Genomic DNA, 24,989 nt, shown 5'->3' with positions numbered 1-24,989 from the left:
ATTCAACTTCATTGGAAATCAAGAACTCCAGAAGTGTATAAACAGAGAAGAAATATGGTTAGATTTTTATTTGTTTAAGAGATAACACTGTTGGTCACGGTGAATGGATTAGATAGGGAGAAAATGGAGATTCCATTTTATAAGATAAACTCAGTTGAATAATGGTATTATCACTTACATTACAGGGAAATATTGAAAGGCTTGCCACCTTATCAGTTTGGCCTGTCAGCTAAGGCTTTACTAGGTCTGCATCACAGCTCAATTCTTTCTTATCTAATACTACTTCCCCAGTGGCCCTCTTACACGTGTTGATCCCAAGAACACTCCCTTACAAATACCCTATAAACTAATCTGCCTCTCCTGGTTGGCCTCTGGGAGAATTCAACCTACAGCACAACTGTAAGAATGGTTCCAGATCCAGGTCCTTCAATTGGAATGGGATCTCACATTGGGCTGGTTCTGATTATTCCATTTTGGTCTCGTATTGGAAAAGGAAATGTCCAATGAATGTGCATTATCTATCCTGAACCTGTCCCATGGAGGGATCCACAGAGTATTCCCTAGCTGAAGAGAGAGGACTTATGGACCAACGGTAGAAAAGCCTACTTGAAGTGAGAGGTATCCTATCCCATGTGTGCTTACACTTGCCCCTAAGGCTATTAAATCCCGAAGAAATTGTCCTTTCTCTCAAGAAAAGATCAGAATCTTATTCCTTTAATCTAAACAATAACAAAACAACAACAACAACAAAACAAAACAACACCCCAAAACACAACACAAACCACTTGGTGTACTTAAATTTTACTTTCTAGAGAGTAGAAATGTCCTGAAAGGTTTAATTTTTAACTCTCTTCCTCTACATTCACTTACTCATCAAAGCTTATTGAGCATACACCTGTACCATTCATTGTAGACGACTCAAAATCTCGTTTGAACGGAGTCAAGATAATACGAAGGATATTTCCAAATATTTGTTACTGAATTCATTTGGTAAATGATGTTGCTATAATTCTGGTGATTCCACACTAAAGGCCTGTGGCAAATATGAAGTAATCCTGGCCATTTTTCAATAGGCACATCCTTGTTTGTACAAACACTTTTAAGTAAACATATATCCTAAATTTTGACACTTCAATGGAATACTTTCTAAAGATTTTTTTTTTTTTAATTTGCCAGAGGAAAACATCCCCAACCAGTCACTCCTAACTCAATTACGTGTTGTAGATTGCTCTAAGTCTAGAGAGTACAAAGGACATCCTTCAGGCCCACAGAGTCCCAACATGTGTGGTTTCTTCCACAGAGAAGTTTGGATTTTTGCCGAAGGGCATAGAGCCAATGCAAACCACGTAGGTCTAAACACTGCTAAAGCACTCCATCTTGACACTTAAACTTGCTACTGTGAAGTACCTTTTAGCACTGGAGTGATTTATATAAATTTTCAATGTGGATACCTACATAAACATAAATTATCTCCTTTGTATACCTAACCTCTTCATGAATTATACATTTTATAAAGACAAAGGAATATCAGTTGGGCAGAAAATCTCTAGTACAGACCCTAATTTTACAATGTGTTCAAATAACCATTTATTTCAATAACATCATAAGGGAAATCAATATTTCATAAACATTTATTTTATTAAATATTAGCACATTTCAAGGATGGAATGCAGCCAAAGAGAGATTTGCTTAAAATAGTCACAGAAGGAAGTTATGTTATCAGAATTTATTTTAAGCAATGATCTAATACACTCATTTCAGATAAATGAACTTTTTCTTCTAATCCCTGAAGGCAGAGAATAGCACAAGAACAAATTCCCTTAAAAGTATGAATTGCTTTTTGTTATTATACTAAAACTGAGACATATTTGGAAAAATGCTTTGTTAGCTATGTAGCAGCTCTTAAAGCAAAACTGTGAAACTAAGATTTTCCTTGGTGGCTTTCATAAAAGGAGTTATCTCCTGAGATATTTACTGATGATTGAGATATTAGTTGACACCATCAATAGGCTCTCTGATACAAATACTTTTTTAAAAAATTACTAAGGAAAAAATGTACCCTTAAAAGTACATGGAATGGAACTATAATGGCAGAATGAAGGTAAGCTTTTCGAATTCTAGCACATAATTCACTGCTTATCAAGCTGCACAATATTTTTTTAAGAAAATAATCTTATGAGTTTGTAAGTGTATTTGGATTATCACAAGTCAAGAACAACTACTGGCAATATTTTACCCTCACACTTTCTTCTAGAAACATCTAATACATGCATGTACATTTGCATCCAAAGACTATTTCTTTATCAAGTCTGAGCATTCATAAGAGATATCTCCTTTTCTTTTGGTGGACCTCAAAAATGGACAGAAGGATTACTTAAAAATTAAATTATTATAAGGCAAAAAAAAAAACACATCGTTTCTGATGCAGGCATTAAGAAAGCAATATTAACACATATGGAGATAAATATTTTTCCTATGTAGACTACAGCCCTTAGTCCTGATGATATTCAAATAACTGAGCAATGAATATTTAGTTATTAAAGCATTTCAAAATTAGAGGTTTAAGTTAAAGTGGTCATTGTAGGTGAAAGCTATTTGAAACTTCAAAGTCCTATGATGACTTATAAACAGCTCTTTATGAATGGAAAGAATTCTCCATTAATTTTGTATTGGAGACTATTGACCTGAAATCCTGTAATGGCTCCTAGGATTTTTTTTTTTTTGCAATACTTCTGAAAAAAGAGAGACAGAAAAACAATCTGTCTCATAGATGTAGAATGGGTCATGTATTATGTCTTTTCATCAGTCATTCAATCCCTTCCAGTCTTGGCGTCCATCTTGGCTTGCACAGATATTGGTATTTGCTAAAGTAGCAGCTGATCATAATTCATAAGGCCTAAAGTGTGGCACTCTTTCCTTTGGGTATCGTGTTGCTAACTGAAAATGTAAAGCACAGCAGAAGTTGCCTTTTGTTTTTTCAGTAACTAGCATATATATATTTTTTTACTGGTAGATTATTCTTCATGAGCCCATAGTTGGGAGTATTACTAATCACCCTCTGAGTGTGATTGAGCCATAGGAGAAAACTGTTCAGTTAAAATAAAAGAGTGTGAAGAAAAAACCAGTATGGTGTTAAAATACCACCACAGTCACACTGTCAATTTAAAATATGGTTATTTGGGGCACCTGGGTGGCACAGCGATTAAGCATCTGCCTTTGGCTCAGGGCGTGATCCCGGCATTATGGGATCGAGCCCCACATCAGGCTCCTCCGCTATGAGCCTGCTTCTTCCTCTCCCACTCCCCCTGCTTGTGTTCCCTCTCTCACTGGCTGTCTCTATCTCTGTCGAATAAATAAATAAAATCTTTAAAAATAAAATAAAATAAAATATGGTTATTTGATAACTTTAAGTTAATAAAAACTTAATTTTACAATAGTTGCTATAGATATAAATGTTAATTATTGATAAATAACTCATTTGCCAGATTCTCAATCTAAACCATTGCATTTCTCTCGTATAATCCCTTTCATTCATATCATCATAGGTTTTATCACTATGCTTATTCACTCTTAACAGAGAACATGTATATGTACTTAAATACAGAAAAATCCAAAAGGTGTATCTGAAGCGAGGTGTTCTTTTAATATATTCTTTTTGGACATGAAAATGACCTAGTGCATTTGACGCTGAGTCACTTAAAACAAAAGAGAAGAAAGGCATGGATGAAGATAAATGCATATTCAGTCAACTACATATAAATAAACTGACCTTCTTAAAATTTTTGTTTAAGTCAACCAGACTGAGCAGGAAGATGTGGTCCTTGGCTCCTACAAGTAGCCTGCCCCTCTCCTCATCCAACAGAATGGTTTGGAAATCCAGTCCTTCTGATGAACCCAAAAAGGGAATGCAGCTATTTGAAAGCAGCAAGTCTATGGGAAAATAAAAGTGGAATAGAAAGAAAGAAAAATTTAATTAGCAAAATATTTATTTGGCTCAATAAATACATTTTTGTACTCTATAAATGAATATATACAGCACAAATGCTCCAATTTAGATAAAAGCAAACAATATGCAGTTTTAAGCACACACTCATTTAGAAATCAATGTGATTTATGAAATCTGTATTTTCTTGACACAATATTGATCTTACGTATGAAAAAATGCAAAATACTAAAATGAGTATCAAAACAATTAAATGCAAAATATTTCACAACTTTAGTCACCTTCTTAAGTTATAAATTAAAGCTTCAATCTACAGTACATTTGCAAACTGGTTTAAATCAATCAATTTATGCAAAGTAAGCCTCAGACTAAGTATGTGATAAACCTCAGAGCATTTCTTCACCTCCTACTTTAGATAAGGTTAAGACTCATGACTGTGTTTGGAGGATGATACTGTTCCTAGTTCATGTATTCAGGAAGTAAACTAAGAAGCCAAATCCAAGAAAATGGATTCTGAAAGATATATGATCCCAGTGATGGGATCAAAATTGTAAAGTAGGAAGGGACCTTGAAAATCAATTAATACAAATTCGTGATTTTATCAATGAAGGTATTTAATTCCTCCAAGGTGAAGCCACATGCCCTAAAGTCAAAACATCAAGTTGTGGTAAAGCTGATAATATAATCTCAGTCCCAGTCTCCATTTCTCTTTGACACTTGTCTGTACGTCCTAATTCTTTTTTTCATTCATAATTGCAATGTGGACAGACTCCTATTTAAACTTAGGTCTGGGTTTATAGAAACCCAAATCTTTTCAATAGATTTTGCCTCAAATACTTGTCATACTGTCTCATTTTCTGTAACTTATTAAATACCATAAAGTAATAATATCACTTACTACTTATTAAAGTCCATTAGGTGTTACTGGACTTTAAAACTAAATCATTATTTTCAAGTGGTCATTATTAATCGATGAGAAAAATGTAAAGAGACAATGTCTCAGAAATAGTTACCAAGACACTTCTAAAATGTTTCATGGCAGTTTTTAACCTCTATAAAAGGCATCTCTGAGTCTTTGAAATTTAAAGCCTATATATCCCATACATCCACTGCAGGCTTTATTATTATTTCATAGTTTGAGAGTTCCCTTCACTCTTTTTTCTAATTTACAATGGTTAAATGTTATTTCCCTTATTCAGCAAGACAGATTTTGATCTTAGTTTTGACAAAGCAAAAGGCTGTATGCTGAAGAAAATATGATACTATCTGAATTCTCAGGTGAGTGTGGTCTTATTAATGTTTATGAATCATGCTTTATGTATACTGGATAGAAGTCTGAACTCTACACTAATTATTTTCTATTAAGCTAGATATAACTTTAATAGCTTTTCAGACCAGCGACACATGGAACAATATTTTCTAGCATCTCCAAATACAGTAAGCTTATTTTTGTAGGACTCATATCTAATAAACATTTCATACTAACTATAATGCAGAACTGAGGAAAGAATAATATAAACTATTAATAAATCATGGAGGTGTGAGGAATAAAGGACTTAATATATGATCAGCAATAGAACAGTGCCTGGCACACAGTAAATGCTATACAATTATCAGCTGTTACAATCATGATGATGTATTTTTTAAACTTTCTACAAAATCTATAAAAAGGAAGTCATTGTATTTGCCAACTCTTATAATTGTTAGGATGACTAAGGAAATAATTTATATAAGGTTCTTAAAACAACAGCTTGAAGATAGGAAAAGTTCAATAAATATTAACTGTTACTTTGAGTATGATTATTAAATTCCAGTTTGGGCAAAGTAAGTTCTAGCAAAGAAGAACGTTATCCTGTCTTCCATTAAACCTGAGTTGTGAAGATGAGAACTTCTCTGTATTTTTTTAATAATACTGGACTAATATTAAAAAGCTATTCAGGGGGGCGCCTGGGTGGCACAGCGGTTAAGCGTCTGCCTTCGGCTCAGGGCGTGATCCCGGCGTTATGGGATCGAGCCCCACATCAGGCTCTTCCGCTATGAACCTGCTTCTTCCTCTCCCACTCCCCCTGCTTGTGTTCCCTCTCTCGCTGGCTGTCTCTATCTCTGTCGAATAAATAAATAAAATCTTTAAAAAAAATAAAAATAAAAAATAAAAAATAAAAAGCTATTCAGGGGGCGCCTGGGTGGCTTAGTCAGCTAAGTGTCCGACTCTTGATGTCAGCTCAGGTCTTGATCTCAGGGTCGTGAGTTCAAGCCTCACATTGGGCTCCACACTTGCATGGAGCCTACTTAAAAAAAAAAAAAGCTATTCAGTCCACAAATATTTATAAGAATCTATTACGTGTTAGGTATTGAGCATGTGGTTAAGGTTGTGGTCATGACTAAGCTCTGCCTTCAAAGGGCTCACAGATCAATCCATAAACAGATACATATACAAAATACAATATAAGTGAAATAAATCCTAATACAAGTATACACAAAAGAAATCTTTCAAGTAATTGTGCATCACCATATAAAAAAAGATGATTATTGACCACAGTATTGAAGGACAAATGGAAGCTTTACAGGAAAGATATAAAGAAAAGTTTATTCAGGGCAGAAGAACACAGAAACGTACAAGGGCATATATCATCATACGTCACACTCACACACTGCATTTAAAAATTTTTTTTTTAAGATTTTATTTATTTGAGAGAGAGAGAAAAAGAGCAGGGAGAGGGGCAGAGGGAGAGGGAGAAGCAGGCTGCCGCTGAGCAGGGAGCCCGATGTGGAGCTCGATCCCAGGACAAAGCAGACACTTAACTGACTGAGCCACCCAGGTGCCCTCACACACTGCATTTTTAATATGTCTTCTACTCTGCAGTGTGAGCTCCTTCAGCACAAAGACTATGTCTAATTTATCTTTGAATCCACAGCACTAGCTCAGTGTCTTGGAGACAAATTAAGTACTTATTAATATTTGTGGAATTGAAGTATAGTTCAGTAGGCTAGAACATACAGAATATGTGAGGCTGGACATCAAGGCAGCCTCCAGATAATCAGAGCTGAAAATGGCACGCTGGGGAGTTTGGTTATCATTTCGGTAACCGGAAGCCACTCAAATATATTACACGGAAAAGTGACAAAGATTTTAACTGAGTGTTGGAAAAAAAGTCTGGCTGCAGTGTTCAGGATGGATGAGAACTGGAAGAGTGGGAGCAAGGAGACAACCCAGAAGTTTCTGAAAGATGGTAAGTCCCTGAATTACGAACGGCAATGCCAATGAAGGGAGAAAGATGTTTAAGAATCTCGCATCTCATTTGCTGTTTCTACTGGTACCACCAGGAAAATAAAGTAGAGGTAGTCATTTGTTTTCTTTCTTTTATAACCAATTCTATTGGGTTTAGTTTCAAATGTGACAAGGAAAAACAGCTGAGAAAATAGTGACTAACGTAAAGTATTATCATTTCAAAATGATTTAATGTTGCCTTGTGACAATGTTAGCATCAAAACGATTAAAGCATGCTTCGCCAATCCTTTGTAGCCAAACTAAATAATTAGACTTAGGCATTACATATGAAAATTTCTCAGGCTGACGCATACATTTTGAAAAGACCTTGGGACAGGGATTGGAACAGGTTCCTTCTTCCCCAAGCAGCTTATCTTTCTTGCCTTTCTGCCAAACCAAGCAAAGTCATTTTTGTTTCCACAGGATCATCAACTAAAGCCCAGGGGAAAAAAAAAAAAAAAAAAAAAAAAAAAAAACTCAACCAGGGTGGGGGTGGGGAGGGAGTTAAGTCCAGAGTCTGCCATCTTCACACCTAAAGCTAACATACTCCCAGGATTTCTGGAGGCACAAATGCATGCTGGCTCTGCAGGCTGAAAACTCATGAATGTTAAAGACTAAAAATTTGGCAATATATTTCAGAGCTTTATTTATTTCTTCTCCTAAACTGGCAACTCTCAGACATGTAATTTTTAAGACTGTCCACAGTTTAGAATTCTTTTGAACAGAAACTCTGGACAGTGGGGTGCGCATGTTGCTTCACACATGCCATTCAGAGGAGGCCTGCTCTGTACACACTCAGCCAGCCTCACCTCTCCTCAGATGACAGCAGCATTTACCTCTAGGTCCTAAATGTATTCTTTGTTCTATCTACCTAAACCTTTGACCTAATCCACCATAATCACTCCTTCTAACTGTTCTTTTAACAATTCATTGTTCTATTACCTCATTCTCAGTTTGCAGTGTCATTCAATGTCCCAGGCCCTCAAATTCCCACTCTTGGTCTAGCAATATACTTTTGGAAAAGCTACAAGATGATTATTTCTGAAATAAATGAAACAAAGATTATTAATTTATTCCACTAGGGTAAATATGGAAATCATTCCCATGATGGATTTTAATCAAATGATGACAAAAAGTGTTCATGCTCCGTGATCGATGAACCATTGCACAGCAACAGGATGGTTCTGAAGATCAAAAACCCTATAAACAACATGATTTTTCCTATGCGTGTGCATTTTTCTGAAGGATATGTCCAGAGTCTTCTTCATCAACATCTCCTGGTACCTCTCCAAAAGTCACAGAAACTGTAATGACCGTATTTAGAATAATTTCTCATTCTAGAACAAAAAAAGTGAGTCACTACCTTTATAAAACTTGACTTTGAAGGCAAACAACTGACTCACCTAAGATCACCAGGTACTCTGCACGTGTTGCAAAGACTCTGATAGCAAGTTCCACTCTCATGATCTGACAGCCTAGTGCAGAGAAAATGCTCATCCATAACAATAAAGAAAATATGCTTGTGACAGAGAGTAGTACTTAAAGTCATAGACCGTTAAATATCTTTACTAGTAAAATGGAAATTCCCATGTGCATTTCTTTTAGCAAGCCAAATAATGCCACTTCAGTTCTCTCATAATTATGTGTGGGTAGAGACACCAAATGGTCTCTAAGCTCCTTCCAATAATCGAGTTCTATGGCAATTAGAACCTTATGCCTAACTTTGGTAAAATTAAGGCAGTATCAAGTAAAAACTCTCATTCACATATCTATTCCTGGGCATTGCTCTGTTCCTTGGAGCAGATTGCCTCTACCTTTGGAAGAACGGAAATATAGCATAAAGAAATTCCAACTAAAAGGAAATTCATTCTATTAATAATCCTTGTTGGACTCACATGTTACCAATGCAGTGAGGTCCAGAAGGGTTATGTGGGCTTCACAAAACCAATTTGCTCTTAATGGTGAAGCTCAGCAACAATGAAACTCCTCACTCACAGCCAGATGCCCCTCTATGAGGGGAAGGCTACCAATCCCATAATCCCTGCTCCTATTTGAAATAAACATTTGTTCTTAAAAGAATTCTTTGTATCTCCCTTTTAGTGTCCCTTAATACAATTGTTCATTCAGTCTGAAGAACATTTGACCTGATGGTCTACATTCTTCCTCTTCACCCCAGAAAGGAAGGGAGTGGTTAGTCACTTTGAATCTAATAAATTTAGGATTAAGCAACACAGACTTCCTCAATGTTTCACTGTTGAGTGAATAAGATCCCATACCCTTGAAATCACATTTATTGCCAGAAATCCTGAAGTGGGTGGAGTTGACAGTTTCTCTCACGAGAAGACTATATAGCTAAAAAATGGCTTCCCACATCCTTTAAAGAAGAACACATAACAGATTTTTTTTTTAAGAAGAATAATCAAAGCTATTAAAGGCAGAACCTCATGGGGGTAAAAAGAAAATCACCTTTGAGGAAAGTCAATTTCTAATCTACTCCAATCTAAGGTATAGAATTCCTTAGCAGAGAAAGCTTCCAACTGAAAATGGACCCAGATCAAAATCCGATCACTTTCCCCTACCATCTTAAGATATTCAGCACAAATCCTCACCACACCCACTCCTATTTTTCCTAAAAGGAAATCACCATTATATCAGTAAGGCTGTTCTGAGGTTTCTTGAAATATGGTCACCTCTCCAGTGTGTTCTTTGAAAAGCTGTCTAAGTAAAGAAGTAAAGGAGTTTTTAGTCCTGTTTTCCCCATAAATTCAGCTTACCTCCCTTCATCTCTGAATCCCCAGGGCTTTCATGCTGACTGTTAGTATCTAAAGATTCCTTCTATGGAATTCCTTCTTCCCATAGTTTCCAGAAATGTTTTGGCTACCAAACCATTCCCCCCAAAAAGCCTGTTCTCAGTTTGCGTCAGGAGTTGAGTAAAGGGAGCTAGCTATTCATTCCAAAATGAAAATTAGTCCCTAATGTTGTGGCTCACTGAGTTCTTCTGGCTCTCTGTGAACTTGTATTTGCTTCCTCAGCATTTGGTCCAAGGAAAGACATGGATTCTGTCTTGGAATCAAACTTTGGAAATTTAACTCATCTTAAATTGGCCCCACCTGACTTTCAATTGGTTTTCTGGGGCTTGAGATCATATGAAAAGATTTTGGTTACCAAGATAGCTCACTTCCACCTATCAAAAATACAAATTATTCTCTATTTATGTACACTCAGTCTCCATAGCTAACTGCTCAAACAATATCAAACATATAAAGAAAAAATATTATTCAAACCTAAAATTCTTACAAAAGACTACTTCAAAATTATAGGTATTTGATTATTTTTATACTTTCCTAAGTGAGAAGTCCAGCCCTATTTTCCTCCTTCAAAAAAAAAAAATCAGATTTTCATTTGCTCTTCTGCAATGGAATGTTGAAGATCATTCTGCTCATTAGGTATTAGAATGTTATCTATGTCAATAATAAATCAGATGGTCCCATGTAGGGAAACATAAATTAGAAACAAATAAAGCCTATTATATCATCAGAGCTTTGTTCTTGCCAGGACAGGATGTGCAGCAGAGTGTGGCAATTTTATGCTGTCACATTTCCATCGACATCCATGCTTTTAAATCACAGGTTTATTCACATTTGGCTAGCTTTCAATAGCAGATGCTTTATATAATCCATCACACGTGAGATTCATAATTTATGATTATGAGTTCTTTTAAATTCTTCCTTTGAATAAGTCCTTTTAAATTCTCAAAAGCTTTGCTATGATAATTTTTCCCATTGACCTATAAAAAAAGGCTAACATTGTAAGTACCTAGTACATTTCCAGAAAAACAAGGTCATAATAGAATAAACTTCCCCAGAAGTAGTTGACAGGATAATCCCGGGAAGACTGATTGTACTTTGACAATTATTTTCTTAACTCCCTTCAAGGTCTTGAGATTTTCTTGTTTTTCAAATTTCAAGGAATGTTTAAAATCAAGACACGATGTCACAAATGAATATGGATTGGTATTGCTCTGTTTCAATCAAGTAAGTAAATTTAATTTTTACAAAATCAGAGGAGCATACCTTAAAATACTATGGATTCTAAATAGAAAGACAAATACAAGAGAACAAATAATTTCTTAAGCTAAGATCACGACAATTGAATGTACAGAGCAAAGAGCTCTGAGAATAACTTTTAAAAAGGACAATATTCTATAACATTACTTTTTAAAATTAATTCTATTCATCAAAATTAACTATATGCATACCAAAAAGTAACATTAAAAGGTATATGTAAGGCATCTGTCTCCTCCTCTGTCCACCTCCAATCTAGTCTCCATAATAACACATTTAGTAGTTTACTTTCCATTCCTTTTCATAATTCTAAATAGTATGAATATACTACTATCTTTTAAAACATTATTTTCAGACATTTTCATTGAATTTCCATTTACAGAAGTTGAGAATTTTAGCTTTTTGATTCCAATTCTTTCCCTTCAACCAAGCTCCTAACATAACACGCCCATTTTTATGAAAGCTGTATTCAGAGATTCCATTATTATCACAATGTAAATATTCTTCCTTACTGAGAAAAGTAGTTTTCTAATTAATTATACTTTCTTTCTTGAAAAAAGCTGTTGCTTTTATTAATAACTTCCCAGTTGTGACATTGCTTAGTTTTAAAATCATGATCAGGGATGCCTGGATGGCTCAGCCGGTTGGCCATCTGCCTTTGGCTCAGGTCATGATCCCAGGACCCTGGGACTGAACCCTGAGTTGGGCTCCCTACAGGGAGCCTACTTCTTCCTCTCCCCCACAGCTTGTGCACTTTCTCTCAAATAAATAAATAAAATCTTTTTAAAAAATAACATAAAAAAAATCATAATCGAATCTTTCCATACTTTCTGAAAAGTGCCTCCATAAAATTTTCATATGAAATTCTGGCAGATTGTTTTTTGTTTTTCTCCTGGAGACATCTCTACTGGGCCCTTTCTCCTTCTACCTACAAACTGGATTGGCTGTTGTCTCACCTGAGGGACAGCTTTCTCAAACTTCTTTCTACCTCTCTTCTATTATGAATTCCATCTTTCCTAGATCCTGGGTCTTTCTCCTTGATTTATTTTCTTAATTTTGGTGAGCACATCTCCAGAAGCTTCCTAAGAAAGGGTGACTGAGACTTAAATTTTTGAAACTTTCCATGTGTAAAAATGCCTCTAATTTACCCTTATTTTTTTTAAATAAGTTTAAAATAATTGGACTGAGTATGTCTTGGGTTTTATTTGTTTTTGTTGCTGTTTTTCATTTATCATGCTGGGCACTCAGTGTGACATCTGATCTAAAATTTAATTTCCATTGATTCAAGAAAATTTTAGTTTTGCTTTTCATTCCCAACAAACTGATGTCAATTACCAGTAGAATTTTTCTCTAGGTTTTCTCCAGAAAAGGTCCTCTCTTCACATGCTCAAGGAAGATATTCCTGGTAAAGGTGTGCAGAAAATCTGCATTAAAATATGCACACAGACTTCCAAGAGGGAGATTAAAAATACACTCTTAGAATACTGTTTTCCTGAATTTCAGGCCATATTCATAGGGCATAAGCAATGAAATAATGTTTTCCAGTTATAGTTTCCTATAATTGTTTTTGTTTCACAAATCTCTAGATCTGTGCTGATGACTTTGAAAGAGACACCTAAAACCGCACTGCCTCTCTCAAATCACAGTTCAGAATTTCCAATAGCCTGCTTGATACTATCGTTTTCCCCCAATCAGCTGATCTTACTGAGTTTAATGACTTAATGACATAGTTACCAGGCTCAAAAAATCAGAATCATTTTTAGTTTCCCTCTCTTGGTCCCTTACTCTTTTTTCCTGTATTTAAATAATTGGTACTTCTAAGTCTTGCCAACATCCAGCTAAATTTAAAGTCTTACAGATTCGATCATGCAAATTTTCTATTCTCCTCCTCAAATATTTATTCCTATTGTCAGCCAAGCCAAGATCTCTATTATTCCTTCTCTAAATTACTGTAACTGACTCATAAACAACTTTGTTCTATGCTCTCCTCTTTCACCAGTCTCTACCACATGATGCTGTCTATTCTGTTTTTTCTCCTAAATCATGATTAAGTTAGGTCAATTTCATTACCAAATTCCTCCAATGCCAATACATACTTCATTCAATAAAGTCTGAGTTTCATCCAACATTCAAAGTTCCATTTCATACCTGACCTTCTTCAAAATTCTTCAATGGCATTCATTTCAAAAATGTCCTAATCCTATGGCATTAATATGTTTGCAATTATTTTGTCCCTTAAAAAAAACTAGAAGCCCTTGCAGATTAAGAATTATGTCTAAATCAATGCTGTAATTCATCACCACTTCTTGCACAAAGGAAGTCTAATAAACACTTAACTAACAATTTTTCAAACTAGTGATTCCTGCGTGTGTTGGTTTACCTACCTTCCAACTAAATTGGGATTTATTATGGGCTTATTAATAATTTAGAGTGGTTAATGTGCCATTAGGAGACCCAACTGTGGCTCTAATGCTTTGTAGTCATTAAAGGTTCCTGCTGTTATCTTTAAATGCTTGGGGGTGGGGAGTGGGGAAAGAGAAGGAGGTCTAGAACACTGCTTCTCAGGATTTAACATGCTTTCAGATCAGCTGGGATTCTTGTTTCTCATTTAGAACAGGGTGAGGGGCTGAGATTGTTCATTTCTGATAAGCTCCCAGATTATGCTGGTGCTACAGATCCATGAACCAAAGTTGGAGTAGAAAAACTAAAGTGCAAAGTGACCCCACTGCACTGAAGAGAAGAGCTGGACTGTTTCCTCTTCACCACACTAGAGTTTCTTACAAACACTTAAAACGTGGCTATGTTAATTTATGCAAGATGGCCAGATTATTTTTTTTCCTTTACAATTCTACATTGGTCAAATCTGCACATCCCTAACTCATTTTAAATTAAACTAATTAACCTACATTATAACTAAATTGCTATAAGCGATAAAAGACCTGCTTAGTTTAAAACCAATGATATATGAACTATCCTCCTCTGTTTTCTCTTACAAAGAAGGGAAATACATATACTTAATATGCATTAACCTGGAAGAAAGATGCAAAAATGACAAATAATGATTTAGTCTTGACTTTGAAGTAAATTTCCTGTTACGTGCAGCAGTAGAAATTCTACCAGAGTTGCCTAAATATAATTGTATTTGTAAAGATCTTCAATTTTTACTTCAATTAATTCAATAATACATTGTTTGGACTCTCTTTGAAACCTGTCATAATATTCACTTCATGCTTTGTAACATTCAAGGAGCTTTTCCTCTTCTATTTAATTTGATCCTCAAGGAGAACCAGAGGATTATCACTATTTTCCAGATGAGAAAACCTAGACTCAGAGCAAATCATCGTTCTAATGAACAGTACATGCCAGAGAAAGAGCTAAAATCTAGGTCTTCTGACTTGAAGTCCTGTCAACTATTATAGCTATATTTTCTATTTGAAGATTTAGCATTTACTTAGAAAAACAAGATTTTTTTTCAAAACAACTCTCCTCACATTTTAATGGACTGTACCCACAGACAAGTTCTATTGCTTCTTCCACTTCATCATTCCACTGGGATTACTGAAATATTTATCTTATTTTCTAGACTGTGTCTGGCTTACTGTGGCTTCAGTCAAACAAACCTCTTTATGAGTATCTTTGGAAGTAAAAAGCACTTAGTTCTAATTTATGCCTCTTTTTAATCAATAGGATTAAATCAGCATGTTTAAAGGACTTACAAAAATGCAAAATATATATTACTAGTTCTTAAGAAGCAGAGAGGCATTTGTCAAATTTTCTGTGAAAAAAAGACATTCATTTTTAAAATGAGCTTGAATTTATATTTTTACACATGTATTGAAAAAATCTCATTGTAAAAATTCCTTTCATAAGACCCAAGGAATTAAGAGCCAAATTTTAGGTAAGTAAAGTCCTAAAACGAGCAGTTGCATATACATAATTTTTTTTTAAGATTTTTTTATTTATTTATGTGACAGAGAGACAGCCAGCGAGAGAGGGAACACAGCAGGGGAGTGGGAGAGGAAGAAGCAGCCTCCCAGTGGAGGAGCCCGATGTGGGACTCGACCCCAGAACGCCGGGATCATGCCCTGAGCCCAAGGCAGACGCTTAACGACTGCGCCACCCAGGCGCTCCGCATATACATAATTTTATCTCCTTAATAATTTATAGAATAGTAAACCAACCACATATAACATCTGTTTTAACCAGAGAAGAGCTGACTGGGTTTAATCCTAGAAAAAATTGCCTTTACTTAAGCAATGAACATCTTGATTAAAGTCCCCTCCAGGTTTATGCATAGCCGAAGACACAAGCAATGTGTCTCAGGATGCCAGGAGGACACTGCTGACCTTTGTAGATCTCTGTGATTTTTATATATTTTCTTAATTCCAAAAACGTTCTTTTCTGTGATACTTCTATGGCAATATTGTATCTTAACATTATAGTGTAACTTCCATCACTTTGTGAACCTCCACAATCAATGTTTAGAGCAGTGCTCAAATACAGTGTTAAATAGATTTTAATTATTATTAATTAATGGGCTTGGATGCAGTCAAATTGTAGTATAAATACCATTGAACTGAAAAGCAGGAGACTTGGATCAGTTTTTTGTTTTGTTTTGTTTTGTTTTTCAATTATCTCTTATGGGACCTTGGGATCCACCTTTCTGGAGTTTTCTTTCCAAATCTTTATTTGTAAGTTTTCTTTTTTTTTTTTTTTTAAGATTTTATTTATTCATTCGACAGAGATAGAGATAGCCAGTGAGAGAGGGAACACAAGCAGGGGCAGTGGGAGAGGAAGAAGCAGGCTCACAGCGGAGGAGCCTGATGTGGGGCTCGATCCCAGAACGCCGGGATCACGCCCTGAGCCGAAGGCAGACGCTTAACCGCTGTGCCACCCAGGCGCCCCCTTATTTGTAAGTTTTCTAAACATATTTACTACTTACAGCTTGTATCCCTGTTACAGTGACAGAACTGTATCACCTTTCCTCCTTGAACAGTTTTCTGTTTGACTTCTTTTTCCATCTAGACAATAGTGAACACTGACAATGACCCAGATAATAGTTTATTATGCAAAATAAGCCCATTTCATTAACATTTGTTCTAAAAGTAGCCTGGGGCACCTGGGTGGCTCAGTCAGTTAAGCATCAGATTCTTGATCTCTGCATTGGGAGTTCAAGCTCCACACGGGGCTCCACGCGGAACATGCAGCCTACTTAAAAAATAAAATAAAATAAAAGCATAAAAGTAGCCTGATTTTAGAGAAAAGAATGGAGTTTCATCAATATTTTCTTCAGGGAGGTATGGATTATCTCACATCTCTTCTGAATCATGGATTACTTCCCTTCTAGATTATTTCAACCGAAATATAAATATGGTGTTATTTTAGTTCATGAAAAAAAAACCCAAATCTCTTGACTTTACTTTCCTTCTAGTTACAACTGCCCATGTCTCCATTACAGGAAACATCCTTGAAAGAATTATCTATAATTGTCTATAGCCCCTGAGCTCATGCTCTTAAGTATCCATCCTAATTGTGCCAAGGCTCCCACACTCAAAGACACTGACTTTATAAAGGTCAACAGTGAACTTCTGTTGTTGAATTTGATGTTAATTTTTACTTGTTATCTTTGAAGACACATTAGCTGAATGTGACACTCCTGATGATCCCTTTTCCTTTACTTTCTTCATTGACTTCCTGTGTACTACAACTCCTGATTTTTCTCCTACATGATTTTTCTGGGCACTTCTTTTCAGTTCACTTTGATGCTCATCCTTCTTTTCTCCACCTTCCTTGCTTGAGAGAATCCCAGAATTCAATCCTTCAAATTCTTCTACATCCTTAGTTATCTTAGAGAGTCTCATGGATTTAAAAATTTCTATAGGCTAACTGCCAAATTCATATTTCCAATAATACGTCCCATAAACTCCAGCAATTATATACTTGAATGCCTTCCTGGCATCTCACTTAGATATCTAATAGTCTTGTCTTCTCAAACAAACATGTCCACTTGATTCCCCCCCCCCCCAAAATCTACTTCTTTCACAGTCTTCACCATCTCAATTAATGGTATCTCCATCCTTACGTTAAAAACAAAACAAAACAAAACAAAACAAAACAAAACAAAACAAAAGATGGAGTCAGATCTGACTCCTCTATCTTTTACTTCATATCCTATCCATCAAAAAATCCTGTTGGCTCTATCTACATTTCATTCTCTACTCCTCCTCCACTGCAACTGATCTGGCCCACAGACCATCATTTCTCACCTGCATTATTACAACATGTCTATTTCCCTGAATTCTCCCTTTCAGTGTATTTACAATACAGAAACCAGAATGATCCTATAACAATGAGTCAGATTATGTCACCACTGTGCCAAAATTCTCGAGTAGGATTTCCATAACACTCAGACTAAAAGCCAATGTTTTAACAATGACGACAGTGGAAGGACCTAATCTTTTTTTTTCCTCCTATTAACTCTCCGATACAATCAAACTTCTTTCCCCCATCCAACTGTTTTATGGCTGTACTGTCGTACTGTCTTCCTTAGGATCCTTAAATATGGCAGACACATTTTCACCTCATAACCTTTGCACTGGATGTTCTTTTGCAAAAAATACTGCTTTCCCAAGTATCTGCATGATTTGCAATAGCATTTTCTTTAAGTATTTGTGAAAATATCACTCTGTTGGTGAGCTCTTTTCCTCACCACCATACCTGACTACCATGCCATACTCCTGCCATTCTCTAGCTAACTTGCCTGATTCATTTCTCTCTGTAGCACTTTCATCTTCTTTTTTGCTATGCAATGTACTTATGTATGGTCTGCCTTTCTATATCAACATATAAACCACATGATGACAGGGATTTTTGCCTCTTGTACTTGCTGATATATCCCCTTGTTGCCAGAACAAGGCCAGAAATGTAATGGCCACTCAGAAACTATTGTTATTAACTGTTGACAGTTCAACATCGCATATACAGGGAGATTATCCTTGAACTCTTAAAACTACAGAAGAGCAACTGAACAGCCTGTTTAGAGTATATACATCTGGGAAAACAAGTGACTCCATTCAAATATGGCACATCTACCAAAATTAAACCATCAATGACTTGCTTTATAGAAAAATACATATATTACATGAGAATTCTTACTATAAGATTGACAATGATTCTTCACTAAGTACTTAGGGGGAGGTATTCAGAGCAAGCCAGCTTCTTTTCCCAGGAATTTGACAAAAAAAAAAAAAAAAAAATGCCCACTTTAGATTGCATCACGTGGTCTGAGCCCCTGAGTGATTTTATGATACATTTTAACCCACTCTGAGGGCTACTAACCAATCAAAGACACTACTCTTATCAAGGCCAACAATGATCTTTTTAACTGTAAGGTCTTATTAACTACTAGAAGACCACAATAGTAAAAATACTGGAAAGTACCTTTAAAAAATTCACAATCTGTGGGTGGTACTTAACTGAAGGAAACTAACTCTAGTAGAAAATGCTCTCGGAGTAAGTGGAAGCAATTTTAATATGTGTTGTAAACAAGAGGGAGCTACATAATATTTTTCAAAGTTGTTTCCAGAAAGAAGCCGTTGGTCTGCAACCATTCACATGGAGCAAGATAATAACGTTTCACAAAAAATAATAATTGACAGCATTTATTAAATGCTTACTATGCCAAACACTGAGGTGCTTTACATGGGTCAACACATCTTAACAAAATCCTGATTGGAATTAAATAATTTAATACATTTAGATTTACTGTTACACTTACTGTGTTATAAATAAGAAAAGGGCAGTATAGAAAATAAACATCCAGATATCTCACAACTAGTAGGAACAGTTAAGACCTAAGAAGTTTGGCTTTCTTCACTGTTACATCATGCTGAATTAAGATAATAGAACTAATGTTAGACTAGTCAAATCAAACAAGTTACATGAGTCAAACAACCATGAATCTCTTCCTGAGACACATGCTACATTTCACAGCTAAATAAAGTAATTTATAAATAAAGAAAAATATACAGATTAATCCACTCATTTCTCAGAAGATTCCAACAAAATAAAGAACAATTCTATTAAATACATTGTTTTAGTTACACAACAGAAGAAAAAATTTTAAAGGTGATTTCAAGTTTTTCTTGTCTATGAAAATACATAAAAGTTTTGGAGGATCAAAAAATAGTACTTTGTTAGTTATTGAGAAGAACATATTGCCAAAAAAGTAATGGTGAAACCTTATATATATTTTTTGTATCTTGATATTTGTTTTCCTGAATAATGGTTCCCTCAAGGACACCAGGTGGCAAAAGCATGGGCCTTGAACTCCAGAGATAAAAACACACAACTTAATTTTGCCACTTCATATATGCTTCTTGTGTTGGGACAAGGCCTTCAAGCTCTGAGTCTCAGAGTTTCTTATCTAAAAAATAGGTACAAAAACAACAGTTTTCAGGGTATCCTAAAACAGATACAATAAAGGCCAAGTAGGGTTCTTGGAGCCTGTCACTCTCTTGTTTTATATTCTTCATAGCACTTCCCACTATTTGAGATGATATTCATTCATTTGTTTACCTGTTCTTTTTCTCCTTATCTGGAAAAGAAATTCAAAAGGGACAGTGACCTTTCTCAGACCTAATGAACGTGGTGGTTGCTCCATACACATCTGCAGAATGGGTGAATATATGGTAACTACTAAGTGGGTTAGTTTCTTTCTTCATGTCTAATATGTGGGAGTTCAGTGTTGACTAGCTGGTGTTTTGTGGGTTTACTGTGATTCTTTTAGATAGCAAGAGTTTTAGGGGGAAAATATTCAAATGGAATTGACAGTGAGGTTCAAAGGGATGTGGTAAGAAAAAAAGAGTATATGTATGAGATATACGCACATACATGTATCATATATATACATATGTGTAATATATATGATAAGCCATTCACACATAAATTAGTACTAAAATCTAAAACTAGGGAAGGAAAAAGAAAGCCAAAAGAAACCGTGTAAAAATATATATATATGAAAAAAAAAAAAACCCTACAATTCATCATAAGAAACAAGACTTTGGTATATTAGTTAACTTTCATTTTTCTTCTCCTGTTTCAAAGTTTTTGTCCATTTCCTCTTTATGTTTCCTACATCATTTTCTGGTTTTCCAAACAAATAATGTTGCAGATACTAATGATTCCTGGGGATAAATATCCTTAACTCAAATAAGTTCCCTCACGATGACTGTGAAATACAGAATGTTTACACTATTACGGGACTGACGTAGGTCATTTCTCAAAAGTTATTTTTACTACATCCGAAGTATAAACTGTACCAATACATCACTGTGAGAAGCCCACCTTATGGGGCAAAATATACATAATAAACTTATAACATGAAATCCAGAAATAGAGACCATCCTGATCTCCAAGTTTCCTTACTTGTTATTAAAGAACCAGATTTAGTATGCATACATGTACAAGAATTCAAAATATTCAACTGAAGGGAAATCTCTTTACAAAACAATAGAACCAAACAAGCTCCTGGGGATTCAGAGGTCCAAAGCTAAGTCTCTATCAAAGAGCATTCTTTGGATAAAATGGTTATTATATTTTCTGTTGGCCTTTAAGAAATCCCTCAAAATAATCCTGCAGCCGTTCAAAGTAGCTAACTCTACTGATACTGGCTGCATCTCTGGTCAGCATCTAAGGAAGCATGAACCATGGAAAGCAAAGAAAACAAAGCTAAGTCTGTAACCATAAAAATTATTTTTGAAAACAAAATTAACTTTCACTTTAGCTGATTTTTCTAACCTCACATTCTGGCAGTGTTTTAATGCCCAAAGCCAAACTTTTAGACTCTCCCAAAGCTATCTAAGCAATGGCTGGTACTAGCTGATCTGAATTCATTAGTCAGGATCAGAAGAGAAGGAAAATGCCAAGAGACACTTCCGATCATTATCTCAGAAATAGGAATGTGGTATACAGGCAATTTTCGTCACCATAACCCCAAACTGGCAGGAATTTTGTATGTCATACCTTATTCTGGAATAGCCCACTTAAAAATAGTGGGATTTGACCTACTTTCCTCTGAAACTCTCAGATATGGTACAGAAAAGGTGGAGAGGGAAGATATTCACATGTTGGAAGTGGATGGGAAATGTGGACATAGTAGGGCTGAGCAGATGATTTCCAAAGAGAAGACACCATATTCTTTAAAGTGGAAAGAGGAGTGTCCTGTAAGGGTTGTGAATACTACTCCTAGCAAAGATGACTGCTTTATTATTAGCATACAATCCGGAAATGAATGGCTAATAGTAGCTATGGGAAGCCAGTAGGGGTGTGTGTGTATCTTTTGAGGGTGGGTTGGGAGATTTCTGTAATTCCTATCATGCATTCAAACTTTGCTACTGCTTACCAGACTTTGACACATAAATTACCTAAATGTAGAGAAAAATCTAAAAAAATAACACTTGGAAAGTATAATATAAGAACCATCAAAAGACTAGCTCTTACTGCATTTAACTCAACATTTAACACCAGTTCCCCTTTTATGTAAGCATTAGGTGTTGAGAAGAGTGGCAGTTGATACAGAGAAAACTAAAACAAGATTTTGAACTCACAGGGTTGATTCCCAGTCCAAAAACATATTCATACAAAAACAAAACAAAACAAAAAAACCTCTAACTAGATGAACTAACTAGTAGCAGCTGTATGGAATTAATTAATGATGTTTCTCTATCTGTGGAGATTGATTTATTTTTCCAATGATCAACTACAACATTTGGGTTAATATTTTACTTGTATGACATTGTGGTTATGGACTCAAATGATCACAATGACAATCTACTTTTTCCATACATTTGTCAAAAGGTACAACATCTCACAAGTCTGTAGTTCTCTTTTGGTTACTCAGTGGTCTTAAACAGAGCGTGTTTCCTTCTCCAACTCTTAACTGTTAATTTTGACAACCAAAAATAATATAATCAGTCAGATATGATCATGGTGCTTCTGTAAATGTTTAGGTTCACTTTGGTGGGTAAGTGCCTCAGTGAAGAACTGCTAACGAGCAAGACCTAAGAAACAGGATCAGGTACCTGGGCTCGATGCAGCATGAGGCTGACTCAGGCGCTAAGCCATGACCCAGTCGGAACCCTTGGCAAATTTCTGTTTCTCGGTACCTCTGCATCCTCACATAAGGGAAGGGGATGAGAATAATCCCCACGACACCGGGTGGTGGTGAGGATGAAATGACAACACACAGTCCTTATACTAAGGCTTCACTCATAATGAATCGTCAGCGACTGTTAACTATTAAAGATTCTTTGCAAGCCTGATTTATTATGCATTGTTCACACAGATCAATGCAATGTTCTAATGTTACTCATTGTATCATAGGAACCAGACAGTGTTCCCTTTTTTCTTTCCCCCTTCAACCTCTTTATTTTCAAACTTTCTGCATCTCTCTCTCTCTCTCTTTTTCATTATTTGGAGTTTAGTATTTGTTTTCTGTTCCTTTTCTTAAGGTGAATTTTGACTTCAGACAAATGAACAAATCTGACTTGTGCATATGACGGGTTGTGAAAAATCCACATTATTGAATAATCACATCCTTTATTGGGATAGAGAACTCTTACATAATCCCAGAAAGTTTTCCCTCATATCTCTTTCCTGTTAATCCTCCCCTCAACCACACAGAGGCAATCTTCTGTTTTTTTCCTTTTTTACCTGTTTTAAAAATCCTAGAAAAATATAAGAACTCAAAAATAATACGTTGCCCTAACTGTTTAATTCATGAGACATAAATTCCCAACAAACGCCAACATACGAAATGTGTAATGGGTATAATGCTAATTCCATTTCCACTTACATTCGATATCAAGTTAGGTTTTATTATTGATATTTCATTCAAGGTCAGAATTTAACTTGTATTAAAGATCAGAGGATATTAAAACTGCAGGCATAATTTTCTCCTCCCAAGTTCAGAATAAAGGAGTATAAGTCCCCTACATTCCTCTCATTACTTGAAGTATTAAAGAAGCCAAGAAAAGAAAAGAAAAGAAATATCTTTAAGCATAAAACGTGGCGCACTCTCTCTTTCTCTGTATCTGTCTATCTATACACACAAACATACACACACATAAGATGACTAAATATAACTCATAAACTTTGCTTTTATATTAATTTATGAAAAACAATTAGCTTAGCAGATTTCATTTCTTAAATAGTTTTTCATCTCTATTTCAAGCCTTTCACAGGGTCTTTCTAAAATAATAAATATGTATATGTTCGAGATCTTGAAGGTATCTTCTAATAATTTTTTTAAAGATATCTTACTGTGTTTAAATATAAATTGCCTCGAACTAGGGATAAACTAATTAGTATGAGCCATATGAAATTAACGTTTTTCTATTTTTAGGGACTGACTTGTTTTAATACAAAACTGATTATAACCTACAGACCAAAATCTCCTAATTATGCTAATCAGTAGTCGATCATTGTAAACAATGAACTGAAAAGTGTACATGAACACGTTTGGCACCATTTTCCTCACAAAAATAAGAAATAATTGGGCTTTGTGGTCTATAATAATATTTTTATTAACTGATGCCAATACTATAAACATTTCACTGAAGTCAGTATGCATTTCTAAATAAAAGAAATACAGTAATCACAAAGACAATCTGAAAAACATTTACACACTTACCTTTGTAAGTCAGCTTGAGTCGTGGAATATTTTGCTTAGAAGTTCCAATGACTGGAAGAAACAGCATGGTCATGCTTAGTATCATCAAGGCATGAAAAAGGTCAAAATCATGGCTTCTGGACTTCGGTCTCTCATTTTTAGTAGCAGTCATGATGAAAACAATGTCCTCTTTCAAATGGTGTTAATTTAATCTAAAAAAATAAGAAAATAGCCATTAATATTTTCCTAGACTTACTAAATTATGATTTTCTGAATGTGTATAGATTTTAAAAAATAATTGTTTCTTCTCTCTTGTTTAAATCTTGTAAATTGTTACAAGGGAAAGAATTCAGAACTGAATAATAAAATTCAGGTCTGCCTTTACTCAAATGCAGAGATGAAGACATAACTAAAATTTCAACTATTTATGATAATTAACATTTCTTCCTCTATTAAAGTTTGTTTGTTTGTTCTAACACAAATGCAGAAGGAACCAACTCGTTCTAACTTAATGAGTTCTTTACTCAGATAAGAATACTGGTAGAAACCCATTCTTTCCTCATATCATCCCTGAGGAAAAAGATCTCCAAGCAAAAACAAATAAAAGCTGTCATTTTCAGGGAGTTCATTTCCTGTTTCTGACATGAAGATGTTTTAAAAGTCTACTTAAGGGTGCCTGGGTGGCTCAGTTGGTTAAGTGTCTGTCTGCCTTTGGCTCAGGTCATGATCCTGGGGCCCTGGGATCAAGTCCCCCCGCCCTACCCTCTCAGGCTCCCTGCTCCATGGGGAGCTTGTTTCTCCCTTTCCCTCTGTTGCTCCCCCCTGCTTGTGCTGTCTCACTCTATCTCAAATAAGTAAATAAAATCTTTAAAAAAAATAGTCTACTTAAAATTGGAAAAATGAGGAATGATTAGGTCACGGCCACCACTATAAATTTTAGGTCTGGGATAATGCAATCTTACCTGCACTCTATATACTTTTCCACACGGGGGAGTACTGAATAGAAAAACAAACTAATATAAAAGGGTTTATAAAAGAGAGGAA

General features: G+C 35.4%; 1 protein-coding gene across 2 annotated transcripts in view; it reads right to left on the bottom strand.

Annotated features, from left to right (window-relative positions):
* Positions 1 to 24,989, bottom strand: part of SEMA3D (semaphorin 3D) — a 200,253-nt gene that overhangs the window by 103,953 nt on the left and 71,311 nt on the right. For both annotated transcript variants that reach the window (XM_087861124.1, XM_045793364.2), the window contains exons 2-3: positions 23,967 to 24,157; positions 3,770 to 3,930 (exon numbers count right to left, since the gene is read on the bottom strand). In XM_087861124.1, the coding sequence (XP_087717250.1) occupies positions 3,770 to 3,930; positions 23,967 to 24,117 (312 nt within the window). In that variant the 5' untranslated portion in view covers positions 24,118 to 24,157. The remainder of the gene's footprint in view (positions 1 to 3,769; positions 3,931 to 23,966; positions 24,158 to 24,989) is intronic.

This window comes from Ursus americanus, chromosome 3, assembly GCF_024610735.1.
Source record: "Ursus americanus isolate L20-20 chromosome 3, mUrsAme1.1.p, whole genome shotgun sequence".
In the NCBI taxonomy this organism is placed as follows: Eukaryota; Metazoa; Chordata; class Mammalia; order Carnivora; family Ursidae; genus Ursus; species Ursus americanus.
Note: the sequence above shows the minus strand (reverse complement) of the source record. Positions and strands in the feature narration are given on the sequence as shown.